The sequence below is a fragment of the Erpetoichthys calabaricus genome, chromosome 14 (assembly GCF_900747795.2).
Source record: "Erpetoichthys calabaricus chromosome 14, fErpCal1.3, whole genome shotgun sequence".
Taxonomy (NCBI): Eukaryota; Metazoa; Chordata; class Cladistia; order Polypteriformes; family Polypteridae; genus Erpetoichthys; species Erpetoichthys calabaricus.
Genome location: NC_041407.2, coordinates 42,160,055 through 42,184,508, shown reverse-complemented (window position 1 = coordinate 42,184,508; position 24,454 = coordinate 42,160,055). Strand labels below are relative to the sequence as shown.

Sequence of the window (24,454 nt, the reverse complement as noted above, 5' to 3'; positions counted from 1 at the left end):
TAATTTAAGAATTTTGTCTTAGGTACTGCAAGCAGAGTTAGATCAGCATTCTGCGGAAGTGGACCACTTGAAAAAAGCTCTTTTGGACATAATTGAGAGGAATTCTACATCTCCTGAAGCAAAGAAGTGGAAAATTTTGTTGGACGATATTGGTATGAGGAATAGTATTTTAATAATGATTTGTAAGGAGCATTACCCCTATAACATGAGGTAAAAATAAGGTCACTGTTTCGCTTGCATGTTATTAAAGAAAAATTTTGTTTTCTTTAAAATGCAAGCGCAAGATGATAAGGTACAAATATGAGAGCTGCAAAGCATGGATGGGTTATAGCCCAGAAAATTGCATTGGACATCCCTGTCTGTGTACATGAGACTGGAATTTTTGAAATCCAATTCTTGATTGTCCTAGACCTAATGCTCTGTGAGGAGGCCTGTTTGGTGGCAAAAGAGATGAAAGAGAGGCAGCGAGTAATACATGTAAAGGAGTGTGTATAAGGAATAATAAGGAATGCTTAGTAGGAATAGTGGAAAGTACATGTTTTCTGGCATTAGAAAAGCGATAGCAGTACTGGGGTTTGTGCATTTGTGTCAGTAAAGAGTTAGATAAGTGTTTGTGGAGAAGAGGCGTGAGTGTGCTGTAGAGGTTAAGATGATTGTTGGTAAACCATTGGTGAATAAAGCGTCAGCGTATGTTCCATTGGTTGGCACAAGCAACAAAGGTTTATCACAGGTTAATTAATGTAACGTCTGGGGTGCCTCAGGAGGCAGTGATTGTAATGATTGGAGACATGAGGTTCTGTACCAGGAATATTGAGTTCAAGAGGTTCCTGATGTTTGATGATATAATAGAAAATATTGTATGCAGTGCCATTTTAAAGAGACTCTCACATATCAATCTAAAGGTGTAAAAATCATGACAGACTATTTGTTGGTTTAACAAGGACCAGGAAGGCTGCAGAGAGAGAGACTCTGAAGTGTAATGTGGCACCCTCACTGTTCCAGTTAGAAATCAGAAAGCCTCTTTGCACACTTGAGCAAGAGGATTTCCTTTTAGCTTACTTAGGTAAGCGAAATGAAGAGGAGCGATTTCTTACCAATGAGGAGAGTTAATTGGTGCTTTTTCAAACTGTGATGGAAGGTAATAATACCGTGGAACTGGTTAATGATTTCTGTTGCAACAAAAAGCTACTATGCCCAAATACTATTCATGGAGAGGATGTGATGGTGGGCCACTCCTAAAAGTACTTGCGGGTCCACATTAATGACAGTTTGGACTGGTCTTGTAACATGGAAGAACTATATAATGAAGGGCAGAGCAGACAGTTCTTTTTTAGAGAACTGTACTCCTTCAATATGTGTAATGAGATCCTTTACATATTCTACAACTCTCTGATGGCCAGTGCGATTTTCTGTGCTGGGCTGTGCTGGTAAAAACACTTCAAAGAAAAGCCCACTGAATCAACAAACTGATTAAGAAGTTATCCTTAGATTTGGGATGCATTCTTGACCCTGTTGAAGGTAGTAGAGAAGGAGAGAATGGAAACCAAACAAGAATGCCATTATGAACAATTCTGCACAACTTTTCTAGGACACCCTATCATTCAATGTGTCTAAATGCACGCACCAAATTGGGTTAAGGCAGAAACCTGGTTTCTTAATGAACCATGTTTATATGCATAAGTCCACTTATGGAGTTCTCCTTTGACAAAATGCTACCATGTCATAAAAATAACAAAAAAAAAAAAAAAAAGAAATATCATCAACCACTGCCATGAATCCAAAAATAAGCATGGAGCTTGTGTCTCCCGTGATTGTGCCGCTGAACTTAACACTGTACGTTAAGCTCATCAACATAAATGTGTGATCATCTGAGCATTTGTCTTAGAAAAAAATATCTTTGTGGAATCTTACACTGTTTTCTACCAGTGACTGCTGGATACATGTGTGAGGTAAAGACATTCACAGGTTAACAACTTGTAGTGGACATACACAGACTACGAAATTCTTAACTACAACCTGGTCAAGCATTTGCATGTCAGCATAACAAGGTTACTTGTCTAGAAAACTACATCTGTTAATCTGGTTTTAAGAGACCAATATTTTGATTTATCTAATGAGAGTAAGGATATACAGTATTTTTAAAACAAAGTTCCTATGAATAACCAGTTTATTAAAGTGTATTTTAACACACTCATCGAGTACTTTTAGTCAATGACTTAATGTAATTATGTCAAGCAATGCTGCTGAGGATCCTTATACCTATGGCCGTATGGTTTCATAATTTCTCAATATGAATGTTCATTTTATCTTTAGCCAAGTCAGGAGTTTCCTTTCTTTTTAGTAATTTTGGTGTGTATTACAGGAAGATTGCATTTGGTTGTTATAGTATTGATTTATTTATTGAGCATCTGTACAAAAAAAACCTAAGTTTCCACCTTGGGACACACAAAATTCTACTTATCTGTCTGTGTATCATAACACTGCTTGGTTTTAGTCAGATGTATAAAAAAGTATGTACCAAGTTGAAGGAGAAAAGGGTTAGTAGGAGCAATTGTGAATGTGGTTGTAGAAGCTTTAGGTGTGAATGGCCAGTGGGAGGCAATGAAGAATGACTGGTTCAAAACAACAAGAGTAATGTGCATTTGAAGAAAGGGGCTGCCAAGCCACAAGGAGATATTGTTGAGGACTGCTGAACTGAGAAAAAGAGGAGTGGGGAATTACAGAAGAGAGAGTCCAAAAATTACTGGATGATCTCTAAGGAAGTGAGGTCCTCACAATACCAAAATTTCATACTTCAAGATGATACTAAAAAAGTATTAAAATGTGATACCATTTTTGATATCCAATACAGTGAATAACTCAATTAAAATATATTTAATTGCAATTCTATATGCATTAAAATCTTAACATTGATGGAAAAAAATAGTAGAAATTTTAGCGATTAAATACAAATACTTCAAGTACTGCAGTCTTTTGTAAAACGTAAGAGTAAAGAAAGTTTAAGGTCAGTCAAGTTTTTTTTTTTTTTTTTTTATGCCAATGAAAGCAAATACTGTTGCTGAGGTAGTACACTAAAATGTTACAAATGTCATTAAATGTTAATTGAATAACTATTGCACTCTTTTATTAACAGTATACATACAAATATTTAAAACAAACATTAAATAAACATTCAACTAAAAAGAACATTACTGTTCTCTTTTGTAAACAATTATTCAGAAAAGTGACACTCAAACAGACCACTAATATACTTAAAGGCTTTGCATAAATACAAACAATGCAGAATGCATTTTTGAGTAAAAATCTGTGATGCCTTTGTACCTTAGAAATTTTGCAAGAAGGACTAGCATGCCAATTTTCTCTTCCGTGAGGCTGTGGAGTGCTTTTGTTGGACTACATATGAATCCTGAGGTACTAATTACACACCATGGAGCAGAGCTGGAAGTATACAGTATAAGCACACAGAGGAGCAGCAGCACTATTTATGCAACTGAGCACTGAAAAGTTATAAAACATTACATTATGTAATATATTTAATGAAATAAAAGTTTAAAATCGCTGGTAATAAAATAAAAAAGTAAGATGCTATGGCAGCAGACTTTGCTGCAAGGGTTTAAAAATTGAGGGAGTGACGGTGCTCCTTTTGTCCAACTTGTCCCTGAATGAACAGCACCAAATAAATCTAGCCCACAGATTAAAACTGCAGACTCCTGTCTTGATGCATTAAACATTTACCTGGCTGTAAAAAATGCTTTAACCTGTAGAAGTAAATGTCACATCCCTATTTCAAAAGCAACAGTTTATAGGATTATACTTATTAATATTTCCATAACTTGGGAATAATAAGATACTTGTTGACTCACTTGCAAATGTTGCGTACAGGCTTGCATACATTTTTTGTTTCTCTGTCCCCATTTGCCACAAAGCTCAAGTATTTCCAGTTACTCTACACTGATTGCCCTCTTTGTCAGTTAAGTGTACTGGTGAAAGCTCTGACACTGCCGAAGTTGAGTTTTTATTAACACCTGTGTATGGATGGAAGCAAGGCTGCAACTTAAACCACGAATGAACTGGTAGTGCATTCACAATGTATGCAGTAGAATCAGTACCATAAAAATGAGTATTGAAGTAATTGTAAAATAGTAAAATCAAAATTTACTAATATTTTGATACTTTTGCCAACCCTATAAGGAAGCAAAGCAAAATTCTAGAAAGCAGTTGCAAAAGCATGAAAAGCAAAGAGGTTGGAACATGCAATTGAGCTGCAGAATGATGAAAGAAAGATGACTGTGTTCAGAACCATGAAGTAGGTGGCAACAAAAAAAGAGTATCTAGTATATATGAATTCTTTGAAAAATGCTGAAGGGAATACAGAGCCTGCAAAAGTAAAGAATGCCCCTCGGTAATTTATCCTGTTTTGTTGTATTATAATCTGCAATTACGATGGATTTCTTGGGGATTAACTCCCATTTGATTTACACAACATGCCTACCTCTTCGAAGGTGAAAAATATTTTTGATTGTGACACAAACAATAATTAAGAGAAAGAAGCTGAAGTCATGAGTGTGCATAAGTATCCATCCATCCATCCATTTTCCAACCCTCTGAATCCGAACACAGGGTCACGGGGGTCTGCTGGAGCCAATCCCAGCCAACACAGGGCACAAGGCAGGAAACAATCCTGGGCAGGGTGCCAACCCACCGCAGGACACACACCCACACACCAAGCACACACTAGGGCCAATTTAGAATCACCAATCCACCTAACCTGCATGTCTTTGGAATGTGGGAGGAAACCGGAGCGCCCGGAGGAAACCCACGCAGACACGGGGAGAACATGCAAACTCCACACAGGGAGGACCCGGGAATCGAACCCAGGTCCCCAGATCTCCCAACTGCGAGGCAGCAGCGCTACCCACTGCGCCACCGTGCCGCCCGTGCATAAGTATTCACCCTCTAAAATCAATGCATTGTATGGACAACTTTGGCTGCACTTAAAACTGCAAGTCTCCTTGGGAATGTCTCTATTAGCTTAGCACATCTTGTCACTGGGATTTTCGCCCATTCCTTGGGGCAAAACTGTTCCAACCTCTTTCAAGTTAGATGGATTGCATTTATGTACAGCAACATTCAATTCATCCCACAGATTCTCAATTGGATTGAAGTTGAAGTACAATACAATACAATACAATTTATTTTTGTATAGCTCAAAATCACACAACAAGTGCCGCAATGGGCTTAATCAGTGCCTGCCTTTTGACAGCCCCCCAGCCTTGACTCTCTAAGAAGACAAGGAAAAACTCCCAAAAAAACCTTGTAGGGAAAAATGAAAGAAACCTTGAGAAAGGCAGTTCAAAGAGAGACCCCTTTCCAGGTAGGTTGGGCGTGCAGTGGGCGTCAAAAGAAGGGGGTCAATACAATACAATACAATACAATACAATTCACAGAATAGAACAAATCCTCAGTACAATATAATAATAAAAATTTTAGAAGTACGGAGCAGAATTTAACAGTAGATAATATCACATAATAAGATTTGGATATACAGTATTTAGAGTCCTGGAGACCTCATCCATCAAGCGGCCTTCCCCATTTGGCCATTCCACAACTGAAACAGTGCTGGGCCAGCCAATCCGATGAAAGCACCCCTCTTTCCCACGATTCCTGCGATCCTCCATCAGGGATGACTTTACCTTATGCAGGCAAAACAACTTGACAGGTGGGCCGTGGCACCAAGTGCCACATTTGAGTACCGAGAAGAGAAACAGAATAGGTAAGGGTTAGTATCCAATTATAACTATCATGTTACTTATGTTTTAGTGCTAATGACTAACAACAGAGATGCAGTATGTACAGTTAATCAGCAGCTCTAGTCAGGATATGCTAAACTGAAGTAGTGAGTCTTCAGCCAGGATTTAAAAGCTGAGACCGAAGGTGCATCTCTTATAGTAGCAGGCAGACCATTCCACAGTTTAGGGGCCCTGTAACTAAAAGCTCGACCTCCCATTGTTATTTTATTAATCCTTGGAACCATAAGCAGACCGGCATCTTGAGATCTTAATGTGCGCTCTGGTTTGTAAGTCATGATAAGTTCAGACAAGTAAGCCGGACCTTGGCCATTTAATGCTTTATATGTTAAAAGGAGGATTTTGAAATCTGCCCTAAACTTAACCAGGAGCCACTGTAAGGATTGGAAGTCTGGGCTTTGACTAGGCTAACCAAGACATTTTAACCACTCCATTGAAGCTTCAGCAGTGTGTTCTGCTGAAAGGTGAATCTTCATCGCAGTCTCAAATCTCTGGCAGACTGAAAACATTTTTTCTCAAGAATTGCCCTGTTTTTAGTGCCATCCATCTTTCCTTCAATCCTGACCAGTTTTCATGTCCCTGCCAATAAAAAAAAATCAACCCTACAGCATGATGCTGCCTCCACTATGCCTCACTGTGGGGATGGTGTTCTTGGGGTGATTAGAAGTGGTGGGTTTGCACCACATGTGACATTTCCCATGATGACCATAAAGATCAATTCTAGTCTCATCTGATCAGGGATCTTTCTTCTGTGTGTTTAGGGAGTCTGTCACATGCTGGGAAAATTGCCAGGTGTACCCATGTCAGTCAGGAGACACCCTGTTTATTTATTTTTTTGATGTAAGATCAATACTTTCCAAGATATAGCCAGTTTACAGAGGGTGGGGGGATATCGATTTTCTCCAGCCTTCTTTTTTTTCCCATCTAATTTCACAAGTCAATAACTCAGGAACTATACCACTGAGCTATTTCAGACTTTCCACGCTGTTACATTAATTGGTATAGCATGTATAAAGGTACCAGTAGGCTATGTGGCTTAGCTCTTGAGATATGGTCTTATGAAACTGAAATAAAGCTATTTCAAATTTGACACCCCTCTTCCCTTACAAACATTGTGTGTATTTTGGAAAGTATTGCTCTTACATCAGAATAATTTTACAGGGTGTCTCCTGGCTAACATGGGTGTACCTGGCATTTGTTTCAGAATTTTTTGAGACTGATGTGAATGGGATTTGTGGAAAATTGGTTGATTTGACATGGAGTGACCCGGGCCATCTGATTTTAAAAGTAAAAGATATGCAGTGGACTCAGATGTTATTCATTTCCCTTTACCTTTCTGATTTAATGTTTAATTAATAAATTAGCCTTTTCTGCCCATCAATGTATAGTCAAGAATCCATAATGACGTATATATGAAAAATCAAAAACTGAAATCTCTCATTAATATATGTAACCCTTTGCTGTGGCACTCCAAACTGTGGTCAGGTGTAACCTGTTTGATTTAATTATTATTGAGAGGTGTCTAGAATTTGATTGGAGTACACAAATTGAATTGATTGAACATTGTTTAGAAAGGAACACACCGATGCATACAAGGTTCCACAATGTTTGTCTGGACATAAACCAAACCATGAAGTCCAAGGAACTGTCTGGTGACCTCCTAAAACTGTGGTAAGAATAGATTGTTTTGAGTATTCCTAGGAGCACAGTGGCTTCAGTAATTCTGAAATGAAAGAAGTTTGGGACCCCAAAGAATCTTCCTAGAATTGGTCATCTAGACAAACTAAGTAACTGTACAAGAAATGCCTTGATCATGGAGGTGACCAAGAACTCAACTGGGCCCTCTAAAAGAGTTTCAGAATTCGACTGCTGAAGTCTGAGAACCTGTCAGAAGGACAACCATATCAGCAGCACTTCATCAATCAGGTATTTATAGTAGCGTAGCTAACTCATGATTGTAGTTTTCAGTAGCATTTAAAGGATTCTGACAGCATGAGGTAAAACATTCTCTAGTCTGATGAGGAAAAAACAAAACTCTTTGGGCAGAACTCCAAGCTATGGTGGAGTCCAGGCTTGTCACCTGTTTAAAACCATCCCTACAGTGAAGCATGGTGGTGGCAATTACATGCTATAGGGGTGCTTCTCAGTGACAGAGACACAGAATCTGATTAGAACTGAGGGGTGAATATAGCCAAGCACAGAAACATCCTTGATGAAAACCTGCTATTTATAAAATTAATAATATGTTTTGCACATAGTGGATATTACATGTACTCTAGTAAATGCATTATCTAAACTGAGACACAGTTTGTGGTGCATTGGTGAATTCTAGAAATGTGTTTGTTGCTTTTCTTAGCGCCTTGGTATGTGGGGTTTAGCTTCAACACAGTACAGCATATGCTGTCCAGCAATTACCAGAGGAAGCAGCAGTTTCCAGTATCGATCTTTCTAGCTTTGTTGTGAGAAAATGTTTTCTAATGAACTAATTAGAGGCCCCTTCATGGGACAGCCAAAACAGAAAAATAAAAGTGAATTCTACTGACTGTTTCTTTATTTTAGGTAACATTGCAATGGAATGAGCTTTGTGTTCTGATTTTAACTTTTTTTACTACATTTATCAAGCTGTTTATAGAATTCTTATAGAAGAATTATTTTCTTTAAGTTGAAATAAAGGATAAATTTGTAAGTAAAATGTTTTAGTGTACAACAGCGTAAACTTTGATCACATTTTTTATTCATATAAATTTCAAATATTTGTGTTACAAAAAGTAATTCATGTTTTGTCAAGCGGCCTGTTGCCTAAATTTCTAGTTTCTTATTCTTCCACAAATATTTCTGTTTTGGTAGATGCAAGGTGGAAACGAACAAATGAACTTGTTTCTGAAAGACAAACTTTGTTGGAGGGGTCTGCAAACCTTCTTCAAAGCTTCACAACAGCTGAGTCGCAGCTGGGGCCCTGGTTAGCCGAGAAACAACTTATGATTAGTGTACTAGGCCCCTTGTCCATTGAGCCAAATATGCTAAGAACACAGAAACAGCAAGTTCAGGTAATTTTTCCTTCCAAAATGCTATTATGTGGAAGTAATGAAAAAAGAATTAACATCCAGATATAATCAGCCTGTTTTGCTGGTTTTCAGGTTATTACAGTTTTTGTATCAATTATTGTCTTATCATAAAGTTTATGTATGTTACAGAAGTTTCCAGTCTCATATTTTTTACATTTTCTTGATTGCTCTTAGTTTTTGCTGAAAGAGTTTGACTCCAGGAGGACACAATTTGACCAGCTTACTCATTCTGGAGAAAGCATCATGTCTTCAGACGCAGACCCCAATTCTGTATCTTGTAGCACTGTGCGGGATCAGCTGTCATCTGTGACAGTTATGTGGAAGAACTTAACCGATTGCTTAAACCTACGTTTTCAGCAGATTGACCAGGCTCAGGAGATGAGCTCCAAGTACCAAACTGTGCTGCAAGATTTATCCTGTAGTTTGGCACAGCTAGGTCAACGACTGGATGAAAACGCTACCCTGAGCATACAGCCTAGTTTACTACAGGAGCAGCTTGAAGAAAACAGCACAATTCATTCAGAGCTTGAGCAGAGTAAAAAGAATTTGGATGAAGCAGAATCTCTTTTTCAAGGTCTCAGCAATATAATCGTGGAGGAATACCTTCGTGAAGAGCTAATAAAAAGGCTGGAGAATGTAAGCAATACTTACAAGACTCTGTGTGAGCGTGCAGGTTAGTGGAAAGTGCTTTTTGTGGGAGGGTGTAAAGGAATGTAGTTCTTCAGCTCTTTCATTTAAATTGATATTTGTTTTTGTACTCTACAGCTAAAAGTTTACTACAGCTGCAATGTGCATTATCTAGTTCTCAGCAGTTTAAACAGACTTTTGATGAATTTTGCAACTGGCTTGAAAAAAGATCAGAAGAAGCTGAAGGATTTTCACCTGTGTCTGGCCATCTTGGAATACTTAGGACACAGCTGCAGCAACAGGAAGACTTTCAAAAACACCTGAACCAACACGGAGGAACGTATGACTTAATATTGTCGCATAGAGACTCATTCCTGCTTTCCATGCCTCAAGGAGAGGAAAGAACTGTTTTGCAGACTAAAGTAGGTTTACTGAAGAAGCGCTGGGAAGAGTTGCATTGTACTACAGCAAAGAGACAAGAACTTTTGAAGGACTGCATCACTAGGGCTGTGAGGTACCAGCAGCATCTGGATGAACTACTCCCTTGGATTAAAAATTGTGAAGTGCATTTATCAAAGCTGAATGCCATTCAAGATCCTGCCAAGCTAGAGGAGGCCCTTTTGACAGCAAAGTCTTTGGGGCAAGAGACTGAAAAGCAGCGTGCTCTTTTGGAGTTTTTAAATGCAGCTTCTGACTCCTTGATTGAAGCCTGTGAATCTGGAGAGGATGAAATTAGGGATGAGAAGGCTGTTGTAAACCAGAAAATGGATGCTTTGTCAGAAGAGCTGCTGAAAATCATTACCTCTTTAGAGGAAAAATATGTGAGAATAAAAGAGTTGCATGATGGTATTAGAGAGGTCAAAGTGAAACTAGAGATTTCCCAGCATAAGCTAGAGATACATGAGGCACTGGGTCTACATTCATGCAGCAGTAAAAGTCTGGAAAAAATACAGACACAGGTAGAGGTCCTACAGTCCTTAGATTCACAAGTCCACTACCTGAAAGATCTAATCAAAGGACTACAGGAGGATGCAACCTTGGGGCAGCAGATAACATTTGACTACACAGAGCTGTCAGCTGAAGTGGAAGATATTGCAAGCAAGACCACTGTTGTTAAGTATAAGGTGAGAGTAATTGTAATTAAAAGTTCAATTTCTGAATTAATTTTACTGGACTGAAGTTCAGTCTCTGTCCAGTCTTTTCTAACACCAGAGTTGTGGGATCTCTGCCTAAAAAGTTTAATTTGTTCTTGCAGCATATGCAGCTACATTTTCTCTATTATGCTTTCAAGGAGGCAAAAAAATATTCATGACTGCCACAAATTTATTTAAGACAAATAGCTGTTAACAGTAAGAAGTCAAAGTAACAGTTCTGATAAGTTTATACTGAACTAGCATTATTCATGAGAACAGGCTCTGAGACATATATTTACATGTGATTAGAATTCATTTTTATTTCAGGTTGAGGAGTGCTGCATCTATCTTGAAGAAAGACTTCTGGGTGTTGGTCAGATGCAGGCTCGTGTTCGAGATTTGTTTTCTCAAATAGCTGATTTAGATGATGAGCTGGATAGTATGTCTCCTATTTCAAGAGACCAGGATTCGCTGCAATCACAGATTGAAGATTTGCACTCTTTTCTCTCCCAGCTGTCTGAGAAGTGTTTTGCAGTTAATGAATGCAGTACAGAGTGTTGTAGGAAGCTGGAAAGTGAAGGGAACACTCCAGATTTGCTGGCAATCAAAAAAGAACTTGATACTTTAACTCGTCAAAGTGTTAAGTTGAATGAACGGGCCAAATGCAGGCTGGACAAGGTAGAGATCACCTCCCAACGTGTCAAGGAATTCTACAATATAGTAAAGGACCTCAGTGGCCTATTGGTGGCTGCTGAAATGGGCATGACCTCCCAGGGTAGTGTGAGCAGTGAATTGGAAACTATTAACCAGCAGCTGGCCATGTTGAAGGTAAGAGTTAATTTTTTTTGTAATGATTTCTGAAATGGTATATGTTTTATTGTGAGAAGAATGATTTATTTTACTAGTATCTGTTTTTATTTTTGCTTTGTTTTGCTGATATTGGGGCAGGTTGCACCTTTCCAATGGTGAGAACAGAATATTGGTATATATGAGCTTTGAGGCTCTGCTATTACTCATTTTTTATAGCATTTGTTGTATTGTCTTTCTTGTGCATTAGGTGATTAATTTGGCACAATTAAAAATGCTCAGTATTGTGAAATCAATATCTTTAATTTTTTAATATTCTTTAATTTGTAATGTTATTAAGAAATAGCAGTTAACAGAAATGGTGGAGGTCAAGTTGAGGTCTGGAAGACCGAGAAAACTTTCCAAAAGAATTACTCATTGGATTGCTAGAAAGGCAAGTAAAACCCCCCATTTGACTGCAAAAGACTTTCAGGAAGATTTTGTAGACTTTGGAGTGGTGGTGGAAAAAGTGAAAAGTGAAATTCGCCCATTTTCCAGCACACTTGTCTTGAAAGTGCAAATTGTTGGCTTGTGTGCATTTACAAGGCAAACGTCACCTACAAGAACCCAACCTAGGTCAGTTCATTGTTAGGGCCGTTAATTTGCTGCCTGACTTTGTGCACTCTGATGATGTTTCTTCCAAGCAACAGCAGAATGTGGGCATTAGCATCCAATTCTGGGATAAGGGCTGCCACAAACTTTAAATGAGGATGGCGAAGTGCTGCCTCTGGTGTTGTAATTTCAAAGCGATTGTTCAGAATCTCTTTGCGTTCAATAAGTGGAGGCAGTGCTATACTTGCTTCTCCATTCACAGCCTGTATTTGGAAACCAACTGCTTTCCTTCCAATTGCCTCCATAACTCCAGCACAGGTTCGTAGAGGGTATGTGAATGGGCTGCTTTGGATATTAAATCTATCAAAGAATTGTGATGTCACTAGTGAGTGTTTGCTCTGATGGTCCAGAATGGTATACATTTTAACTGCCTTCTCAGGCTGCCCTTGTGGATACACTTTAACAAGACATACTGTATATTTTGAGCATGAGCATGCCTGTAGACCTTGGCCACATACTTCAGTGCAGTGAGAAGATACTGTAGGTGGGCTCCTGAGGTCTTCCTTTTCTGTTAGCCTCATTTCTGGAGTTCTGTGCATCAAATTTTGATGATCAGGGTGCATGGCCTTGGATGTATGGCTGTGCTCTTTCTGTCACTCTCACGCTTTTAGCACTTCAGCTCTAATTTACAATTTCTTGCTACTTGAGAAGATGACACCTTTTACAAATACTATATGGTTATTTGTAACACATGCATTTCATGTGTGTTCCATGTCTACAACAATCTATATAAACACATCATTAAAACAGAACTGTTTTTCATGTTTTAGTAATAATTGACAAAATGTAGACATGACATGTTTAATGTGTGAAGCCTTAAGTCCAAATATCAAATAAACACTTTTCACAAAAGGTACAAATATAACAGAACAAGTGCGCTTCTATTCAAGGATATAACTGCAGAAAAAGAACCAGTGTTAGGGTGCGACATTCACACTTCTTTGATACAGTCGCTTCGGTGGCGCAACAGTAACAACTGTTGATTGGTAATCCAAATTTCATGGGTTCGAACCCGGACGACTCCGTTTTGAGAAATGAGCTGCTCTTATTCTTACTATCGTAGAATAAAAACATACATTTGATTTGAGTTTGTAACAGCCTGCGTAAATTTATGATACTTGTAAAGGTTAGCTTTGGGTATTTGTTTTAAATTCAGTTTTATTCTCTCAGTCACGTTCACGATCCAAGACCCCCCCCCCACCCCCATCTGACACTGCTGTTTTCATATAAAGACGAGCTATAACAGAGGTGAACTTGGATGATGACGACAGTTCTACATCGGAGAAAGAATACACGTCACACTTTTGCTGTCTCTTTACTTTGTATATGTACATGGGAAGCTCTGCAGTCTACTTGTGACTTTAAGCTGTAGGAAAATAAGTAAATAAATCATGATAAATAGGTAAATAACATTCGATCTGGCTCTTATGTACAAAGTACAGCGATGGCAGCTTCCACCTTCAGCTATAGACTCTTCAGTGCGTGAGCGACTCTCCATGCTAGTGTTTAGATCTGGACAGTGTTTGTGCCCAAATCATTAACATTTATATGTTACTTACATAAAAGCCAGATCAAATGTTGTTTATTTGGATTTATTTACTTTTTTTTTAATTATTAAATTAATCGGGCGATCATATCAAAGGGGTGTGAATGTCGCACCCTAACGCGGGTTCTTTTTCTACAGTTATATTCTTGAATAGAAGCGCACTTGTTCTGTTATATTTGTACCTTTTGTGAAAAGTGTTTATTTGATATTTGGACTTCAGGCTTCACACATTAAATATGTCATGTCTACATTTTGTCAATTATTACTAAAATATGAAAAACGTTTCTGTTTTAACGATGTGTTTATATAGATTGTTGTAGACGTGGAACACACATGAAATGCATGTGATCCAAATAACGATATAGTGATTATAAAAGGTATCATTTTGCTTGACTTCTCACTCTATACAACTCTAAGCAACTAACAGGTAAACAGACTTAAGCTGAGAAAACTGTGCGGTGGTGGGGAGATGTGATAGTAGGCTGCTTGCTGCTTATTGACACATTTACAGGACAAAAGACGCTGACGGAGAGGTGCGAAGCGATTTAAGGTGGGACGGATCTACGAGTTTTTTCGTAGGCTCTGGTAATTCTACTGTTAAGGCAATCATATCCCAATTCGGTCCTGTGTGAACTGAATTTCTCATTGTTTATAGCCACGAGACATGCTGCTAACACCCCCATTGTTTATGGCCAATCTATATTGGAAAGGAGAGCATCAAAATACAGGACCTTACTATGCTTCAACGTGTAAGTAGGCGGAGTTGATTTAAATGATGCCGTGGAGATTCTGCACTCCAAATCAAGACGTGAATACTGTCTTTCAGCCAAGTTGCCCTGAGATTCTCTCTTTGATCTCTGGAATGAATGTCCCTTTACTTAAAAGATGTAGAGAAATATTCTGCAGTCCATCCCACGACGTGGAATTGCCCTTTTACTAAGTTGCCATAAGATCCTTCTTCGATCTGCATGGCCAGAACATTTCTTTACTTAGCTGTCTTAGTGATTTTCTTGCAGTCTGTCCCGCGATGTGGATTCACCTTTTTATTTTTCTTCCTCACTGTATCGCAGCCACAGAGATCTTAAACAGCTAAGCACATCCACATAAAAATGACAAGGGTGAGCTTTCTTGAAGGCTTTTACTAGACATACCTCATTGTAAACTGAAATGTATACAAAGGAAACATACAGGTATTTACAGGTGTACAACTAAACACAATAAATAATGATTTACAAAGCAATACATAGCAGACAGTATACATTAAACAATAAAGCTTTAAAAGACTTGTAGACAGAGTTTCAAATTACCGTGTACCACAACTAACCAGACCCAAGGGTTTATATACCTTAAAGATACATTTCAGGTGTGACCGAAACAAGAGTTAAAGGAGTACTTGTGTGAGACACATGGTGTATATTGTAATGTCTTATTTTTCAGCTTCATATCATTTTAAAGGCAAAATTATTAACAAGAACCAAAGTGCTAGACTAATTTGCGTTGTGATGTGGCTCAAAATAAAAAAACACTTTACTTAGAGCAGTTGACTGATTAGTATTTCACTGTTTATTCAATTGTGTATGTTACACAAAACTGTTTTAACTGAAATAATTTAATATGCATTGACAAATGATTATTAAAACTGCTTTGTCTTAAAAATTAATCACTGCATTATTTGTACTTCATGAAAACATTATTATTCTAGAAGAAAATGTGGTAAACTGTGATTAATTCACAGTTAATTTAGGGTGTACTCAAACAAGAAATGTTTGTTCCATACCGTGTACAAGCACGATTTTCCCCTTCCCTACTCCTCCACTGGCCTGCACTTACACTGTACTTTAACGTTTTGGGCCCTGGCACGCTTTTGTCATCACCATGCAACTTTGTGTAAAGCCGAAACAAAATCTGAACATGGAGTGACAGCATGCATGTGAAAATGATTTTCCTAATTTTGTGGCGTGTTTTTTTGGAGTCATGTTGGGCTGGATAACGCTCCAGCCTCTTAAAGATTTATTGAGTCAGTAGCACTTTATTTTGCTCTTAATCATACTGCACGAACAAGAAGATTTTTACAGAGTTAAACAATGTTAAGGGAGGAATTTTCAGATTTTCTTTCCAGCTGCATTTCACATTCATCTTCTATTAACAATGGTCCACTAGTGGACCGCTATTGGCCAAAACAGCAGTCTGTCTGCGGCCACCGCCAGTGGGCCGCTGGAATTTTGTACATCAGCTTTTGGGAGGCCCCCTGACAGCCCACTAGTGGCAGCAGCTAGTGGCTGGCAGTCGGCCCTCGGGGGCAGGAGAGCATTTGTCGACAGAAACTTGCCCCTTAGCCTCTATATACCTTTTTATTTTATCTTAATATTAAATATTGTTTTTGGCAGTTCATTTATTGACCACCACTCATGTAGGGAAAATGTAACTAGACTGCAGCACACTTAATAAAATTCTCAGTAGTGTAGTTAGAGCAAAGAATAAGAAACAACAATAATATACATAATTAATAATGATATATTGTACAGTTTTATGCCCTTTTTTCTGCAATCCTCTCCTTTCATTTGCAGCCACCTGCACAAAGATGTGGGATAGTAAAAGAACAAGGACCAAAATAAAGCAGTGTTTAGTATAAACACAACTAAAGCTTGTATTGCAAATGTTTTTCTGTATTTATTCTTTGCCGTTTTCAGCCCCTATCTCTGTCAGAGGCACTTTTCAGAAACCAAGTCACCTCCTGCTCCAGTTTCTCTTCATTAGCTTCTATTGTGGTAGGATTTATCCTGATTACCCCTGCAATCACACAGATATTTGTTGTTAACCTCTGTTTTCTTCCTCAGTGTATTAATGAGCACAATTGAAATAGTAAAGACAGACTTATAATACATTGACTCATGCATCCAAAAGGATTGATGCTTGCTAGTGGCTGTTAAAACCTACATACTGTTGGTGATGCTTTTCAGGTTGAGGTCTTTGGAAGAGGTTTTCTCTCCCACACCTGTCCGGTTACACAATCGGGCAACAGCATTTATCCTTCAGAGACTTGCCTGTGTTGGGGAAGAGAAAAATGAAGCTCCACATCAACATATACTGTACATTATGTGTAATTTGAAGATGTTTCTGTTTTGTCCAGTCTCTGTATGATGCTAGAGAGCTTGCTGGTGAGCTCTTCCTACATCTTACTCATCAGTGTCATGGTTGTTCTGAAGTAATCTGTAGTGTAAAAAGGGATATATCAAAAATTATAAAAGTACAAGTAGATTGCTACTCTATCTACTGTTTGTTATGTTTAAACAGTAATCATTGTAAAGGGCATTCTGATGAAGCAGGTTCTGCTGGAATTTGCCATGGACCAGACCTACTGCAACTTATTAAAGCTACATTATATTACTTAGCAATTAATATGACAAAATTTGATTAACAATTATAGTAAGGTGAAAGGAAAGTTACCAAATGCAAACAGCAGTGTATTTCCATAGTGATTATGCCATCATTTTACACTTGTCTTGAGAATGGCTATATCAGTCTGAAGCTACTTACATGGTGTTCATGGTAGCGTTAGTGATTTTGAGAATGAGAATTTATCACAATGTCAAGTTAGCAGTGATTTTCTGATATAGTTTTTGTTATGGAACTAAATAAATAAAATTCAAGATTCGAAAGAAATTTTGCACATGAAAGAATTATAATATCCATGTGAGTTTGCATTCATTACTGCACAATTACTTTTCAGGTGAATGGCCATTCTTAGTGATGGGGTCCATAAAGAATGACTTAAACCTGAAAAACAAAATTCAGTACTGGGAGGGCAAATTTTTTACTTCACTATATTATCAATCTGTTCATTAAATGCTGATATGTATTTTATTAGAAAAAAAGTCAGTCGAGCCATAGGCCCCACAGAACTGACTGACTTCCAAATCATGAAAATGGTCCTTGAAAACTGGTACTGCACATATCTGCATGCCTTAGAGATCATCCTGTCATTGGGGATGTACATTTGTTTGGGTGTGATTTAAAAAAAAAAAAAAAGGTAATTTTAATATCTTAATCTATCATCAGCATGCATATTCATTCTTTTTTGAATAAACAGAATGTTTACAGAGCGCACAGAGTATACTGAGCGAAAACATAAAAACCTTCAGTATAAGGAGTGCCATGCCTATGGCCAAACAGGTGGGAAACTGCTGAAAGCAAGGTTACCAAAATGCATGCATTGTATTTCCATAGCGATGACACCATTATGTTATCTTTTCATGTTTGTCCTGAGAATAGTTGTATCAATCACAATGGTAGTGCTATTTTTTTTTCTGCCCCTGGCTGAGTAAATTGATAAAATGACAAGTTAACAGCTTTTGTGATGCTGTCTTTGCTATGAACTATCCAGGTTAAAAAATAGAAATTAATTATATCACATGTTAAACATTTAGTACTTCACAGTTAAAAGTGACAAGAAATCTTACTTTTAGATAGATAGATAGATAGATAGATAGATAGATAGATAGATAGATAGATAGATAGATAGATAGATAGATAGATAGATAGATAGATAGATAGATAGATAGATAGATAGATTCTTTATTAATCCCAGGGGGAAATTCACATTATTAAATCTTGGAGGTGGTTTGGCTGCTGCCAGGGTGTAAATGACTTGAAGAAAGTACAGCATTGTACTTCTGATTTGGTCTAAAATAAGATTTTCTGTTTAGCACAAAGCAGTATATCACAGATGACCAGTTGGTATGAGTTTTGTTAAATTTTATGGCTTAAATTCTCTCTTTTCCTTCTTTGTGCTTCCTGGATCTGTGTTGAAGGTGGATCCCATTTTTGACCGAAGCGAGTAATCATGAGGCTTCTCATACGACTCTGAAAGCACCACCAAAAATTGCTTTTCTAACTGTGCGATGCTACCAAAATTGGCAAAAATTGCACAAAGTTAAGTAGTACGTACCTTGATTGTTGAAGCACTGATGTGATTGCTGTCTCTGTTAAGTAGATAACCAGGCAGTAAATGCTGAATAATGTGGCATATATTTTTTCTACTTTGAATGAAGCTCATTTAATTATTTCAGCGGCTGCTTCCTCCGTTTTGCAACACATGCCATTCGCCTTTGAGCCCTGCTGCTGCTGATCGTGAAGCTTCTTTAATGCCATCTGCTGCTTGTAACACAGTGTCGTTAATCATGCCTCATAATGCCAGGGTCAGCACAAGTTTTGAGAATCTCTCCATGTATTTATGGACTTGTAGAAAGTAAATGAAACTCTTACATACTTATTCTTTGTCTTTGTTCTTTTAAAAAAATATGCTGCTGACTTTACAGAGTGATCCTTCTCGAGGTACTGTAAACCCTTAGTGCCGCCTGTGTTTTCAAATTTTTGCACCAACAAACAAAACAGCCTATAGTTGGATGAGAAATTTTATGCTTCTTTTAGCTTCTGGGCATATTTGGTTGATTGTAAGTATAAAGAGGCGCTTCTAGGCAATGAAAACTTCCCAGGATGCTTTTCTGTGTCTTTTGTTGTTGGGTCTTTAATGTGCGAAAACTCCATGGAGGAAATACACCAATACCCCTCTCCAACCAGACCCCAAACCAGCATGAAAACTCCACTATGTGTTTTGCTAAATAGAGATTGAGTGTAAAACTGCTCCTTTCAGAGAATCAGTAAAACAGTTTGCTTCTCAGTAAAATTACCTGAGTTCTAGAAGCATTGTCCCCAAAGAACTAATAAATGTACCAGTAAGATCCAGGCAGCTAAATGCTTTTAATATTGATGTACAGTAGACCCCCGCAAAGTCGCAGTTCAGAGTTCGCGGCCTCAGTCATTCGTGGATTTTTCCTTAGAACCTAACTAATAATTGTTAAAGGAAACCGTAAATATCCTCCGCAATTTTTATGACTTTTTTTGTGGCAATACTGTACTGTGGAGAGAACAGGAAGCAACTGTAGCGGAAATGAGGCTTGGAATGGTGAAAGTAGCCAATAGAATTTGAAACTGCGACTCCCAGCAGTCCCTGCAGTGGCTGTGATTGGTCTTCTGCTGAGGGTGCTGGGGCTGTCAGTGCTGCTTTTAAAAAGGAGGCCGGTGACCAAAGGCAAAAAAAAAAGTTTTTGTAATTTGTGCTTCAAGTTCCTGGCTCTCTGCCTGCCTTCTGTTGGGTTACCTGTACTTATTCGTTTTGTCCTGGATCATTTCGTGTTTGGCGTCTGCATTGTCTGCCTGTGTACATGAGGACTGTAAGTGGATTCATGGCCATCCTGCAAAGAAAGAAGCGCTCCTGAACCTGTCTTCACCATTTCAGGAACTAGCGGTAGGATTATCTTTACATTCCCATTCAACGTGTGGATATCTGGACTATCTATAGGTAAAATTCCATTACAACGAATACCTTTACAACGAAATTTTCATTGCAATGAAGTATTTTTATGGTCCCGACAACTTCCCCATATGACACGAGTCTATAGAAATCTTGTTACTACAAAGTACATTCAGCAGATACTTTCATTACAATGAAGTGCCCAAAAGACCTTGAAATACCTGAATGAATCATCCACAGAGCGGTTAGTTCTGTGGCCGCAGCTCAGTTGTGCACAACAATCCCCCAAACAGAAACACTGCAATTTTTTTTCTTTCTTCAAACTTTCCTCGTACTGTTTTTTTTTTTTTTCTGCCTTTTTAATTTCCTGCGGATTTCAGTGATACCTTTTGCTTATTGCTCGTCAACATTTGAAAAACATCCATTGGAATTTAACTCATTGTTACCCTCCTATAGAAACAGCAGACACTAAAAAACGATAACAGTTGATATTAGAAAAAAAACAACTTTAATTGTTTTACAGCTCTCGATTGTGGCAAAAAAAAAAGAGACATTGCCAGTGAATTTGGAATTTCGCTATCGACGCTGTCAACTTTCTTGAAAGACCGAGCAAAAAAAGAAGAAAAATCTTGGGTGGCAAAAGTATGTGAACTGCTGCATTTGAAGATGTCGAAAAAGCAGTTTTTATGTGGTTCAGTGATGCGCGTTCAAGAAACATTCCTATTAATGCGGTTTGTAAACTCTCTTGGGACCTCCCCGAAGAGCATCCCGAAGTCCATACTCCGTGTCTATGGAAGACTGTTTATCTGTTGCTGGGGCAACAGCTGGCTCAAAGCTGTGCGGAGTCTCTTAGCTATGCTGCGTCTCTCTGCCAAAGGAAACAGAAAAGATATCGATGGGTGATATGCAAGGAACATTGTAAATGCAGGTAACAGGTAACTTGATCACTGATCTGCTGTGTCTGTGTATAGCAGAGTGGCAGATCACGCTACAATAAATAAGTGTGCTGTTCCTGTTTCAAACTGAATAAAGCTGGTTTTGCTAAAGTACTGAGACTCAGCCTTGTGTTTTGGGGTGCAAGACAGGGACTTATAGCGCAACCCCGCTCTTTTATGATTTGCTTCTGTGGCGCTTCACTGCAGCGCAATGTATGGCTGATAATTTGGCTTGCCATACGCTATGAGCCTGTTGTTACCCTGCCCCGGCCAAACAAGATTCCACAGACGCGGCAATTGCGCTTCAGGACGCACTTCAGCATGTTGTTACTGTTGGGTGGGGGTGGGTCTCAAAAGAGTTCAGAAACCTCACAATATGAAGAAGAAAACTGATAACTGTGCTTCCCACAACATGCTTCCACATTTAGATAATGTTCGCGTTGAATTCCTCCCACCCAATTGCACGGCAGTGCTTCAGCCATTGGATTTGGGCATCATTCACACCCTGAAAGTGTATTATTGCAAGGAAATGCTGAGAAAAATTATTGTCAGCATAATTTGTAGGCAGGAGGAGATTAAAATTAATCGTGAAAGAAGCTATTGAAATGATTGCAAACGCCTGGGCGCAAGTTAAAGAAAGCACTATAGCAACAAATACAGAATCTCATTACAACAAAATTTTCGTTACAACGAAATATTTTTTAGGTCCCTTGGAGTTTGTAGTAACGGAATTTTACCTGTATTTTCATCATTACATTTCATCCGTTGCCGTTTGTCATGAATGTTTTTCATGATTTACTGTGTGTGTTTTGTTGGTGCTTTGTTGTATTTAATGTGTAATCGCTGTAAGGGGAACAGGGGTGGTATCATTGTTTTCATTTGTGTTCATTACATTCTTTATTTGCTGTTTGATTACCGGATTGCTTTATTTTTGTGTCTGTGAGTGTGTGCGGGTCGGGCCAAGGCTGGGTGCGTCCCTAGAATCTCCCCCATAAAAATAAATAAATCGCTGTCTTCTCAACGGTGTGAATCTTAGCACCAGACCACTACAGCGTTATTCATTTCTCCTTGCTGCTGATTGACTGTGATTCATCTCCAGCTGAGTGTTCTTGTGTTTTCCGTTTTGTTCCTCTTAACCCTTAAACCGCCACAACCAGCTATAGTCGTTTCCCAGTGCCATTTGCGAGCACGCAGGAGCTGATCAGTCAGTGCCGTACATTAGTTGAGCAGCCAGCTCATTATCACTGCCAGCCTCTTGTGAGCAGGGGCGCTGAACGCACCTCTAGAAGAAACGGACGCTCCTCAAAAAAACCCTCTTAAAAAACGCTAATAGACTACTTTCACATTGCTCCCTTACTTGCGGCTGCTCTGTCGCGTGATATGTTTCTCGTGCCACGCTACGCATACTTAAAAGCCTGAACAGCACCTGTCTTTTTTGGCTGATTGCTTTGTTTCTCTCTCCTTCCCTAGACAGCCTCTGCTCTTATTGGGGGTCCCACTCCCGTTGTGCTCCCCTATGATGTTTGTCTATTCTTTAATCGAGAACTAACTGCATACTGAGCTCGTTTTACTTCTGAAGGAGACATATTTGTGTGAAGTGTTTGAATAAAATTCCTGTCTCTACCAATCTCCTGTGTTTCTGTGCAATTCTGTGACCCAAGCGTGACACCCTACAGCACTGCAGCCTCACTGTCCCTGGGATTGAGCCGCTGCACTAGACTAGCCTGCCAGCGTCAGCGTTTACCTCTGTGTGCTTGCGTGCTGCCAGTTCAAGCACAGTTGGCTCGGTGATTTACTTAATTTCATCCATGGCGTCAGTTGCATCTTGTACATATTGTTCCAGTAGTTTTTTAAATAGTTTGTACAGTTCATTAGAAGTGTGTAAAATGATCAGTGTTGCAGTAATTGTGATGCTCTTTGCATGAAAAAAAATGTTTCATTAAAATTTCACTTTTTCTTTGTGAATTGTGACATTTACATAAAGTGCAGCAAAAAAGTATTTGGCGTCCCGGAATGCATTAACCCCCAAGTATGTGGCAGTGTAAGGGTTAAAGTCCCAAGATGCCGCCGAAACACCCTGCACCTTCTAAGGCTTCTGGCAATGAAAATGCATTTGCATGAATTTCAGTACATATAGTGGTAACATCGTATTTTACTTTCTATAACTGTGGGAAACATGGCAGTACAGTACTATGCAGTATACGGGTTTACCATTACATTCTTTTTTTTAGGCAATGTATTAAGCTGAGTTTGAAATTAAATTAAAGTGTTTTGGGGGCATATTTAGGGCTTAAACTATAAAAATAGGCATTTTTTTTTAACCACATCCAAAATTTTGCAGGTGCTCTAGGAATGTAACCCCCGCAAATTTTGGGGGTGTACTGTATATTAAAATCCATTATTTTAAAATTGTAGTCAATCTTTGTTTTATCAGAAAACATTTTCAGTGGCCCATTTTTGCTGATAAGTTGGCCCAATGTAAGCCCCTTACCTACTGTCAGAACGGTTTGTCTAATTCATCGTATTGAAATAAAATTATTAATTACCCCGTAGTGGTAACATATCAGCCTAAATTGCATAATTGTTTTGTTTGTATTCAAAGAAATTTACCAAACTGATATGTCTTTAGCTATTTTACGGTGCATATTTACCTTAAGTAAAATAGGATAAAATTTAGGCATAGGACTGCTTGTCTGGGAATAAAGCAGACATTTTATTTATTTATAAAGCACTTTAAAAACAACATCAAGGCTGACCAAAGTGCTGTACAATAAAAACCCAACATATCAGACAAATAATAACCAAAGGGTAAAAGAAACAGAAACACATAAACACATAAGAGCTGAAGACATTCATAATATAAAGTACACAGACAGTCAACATATCATACTGGGTTAAAGGCCAGGGAGTAAAAGTGTGTTTTTAAATAAGATCAATTAACATTTTGTCTGTTGAACTTGCAATTAATAAATTCTGTCAGTGGACCACCGCAGGGCCATCAGCTGTAATAGGGGTCAGTTAGCCACCAGATGACCATTGTTAACCCACTGGATTGTTGCTCGAGCATGTTTAGTCATCACACTTACTGAACCATGCCTGGGCTCACCTCTTCCAAGCGGGCCAGAGCACAGTATGGTTGGCCTGGCACAGAGCGATCACACTAGTCAAACGAACTAGACTTTTTTGGTGGGGTTATGGTTACATGTGGAAAAACATGCTCGGGCATGGAACAAATATTTATTGTGAGTACACCCTAAGATTAAAAATTTTAATCGTACCATTAATATTAATTACATTGTTTAATCCAACAGCATCTATAGTTATGATACATGATCTGTGGAATTAAATGAATTAAAATACATAATGCTTTTGTGTTGAATTTTAAACTGACACGAGAATTTTATGCAGTAGTGAAAAGCAACCGATTATTTTTTTGATATGCCTTTAATTATGACGCAATAAAATCATGCACAAATTAAATGCATCACTTGCATATGTATTACAATTTCAGTGTATTTAATTTTTTTTCAAGAGTAATGTTCCATGGTATACAAGGCCTCTTATTTCCAC

The 24,454-nt window shown here is 38.4% G+C and overlaps 1 protein-coding gene across 7 annotated transcripts in view; it reads left to right on the top strand.

The window, feature by feature from the left end:
* The window catches only part of macf1a (microtubule actin crosslinking factor 1a), a 976,441-nt gene that overhangs the window by 660,298 nt on the left and 291,689 nt on the right, over positions 1-24,454 (top strand). For all 7 annotated transcript variants that reach the window (XM_051936317.1, XM_051936316.1, XM_051936315.1 and 4 more), the window contains 5 exons: positions 23-152; positions 8,655-8,854; positions 9,047-9,545; positions 9,638-10,623; positions 10,960-11,460. In XM_051936317.1, the coding sequence (XP_051792277.1) occupies positions 23-152; positions 8,655-8,854; positions 9,047-9,545; positions 9,638-10,623; positions 10,960-11,460 (2,316 nt within the window). The remainder of the gene's footprint in view (positions 1-22; positions 153-8,654; positions 8,855-9,046; positions 9,546-9,637; positions 10,624-10,959; positions 11,461-24,454) is intronic.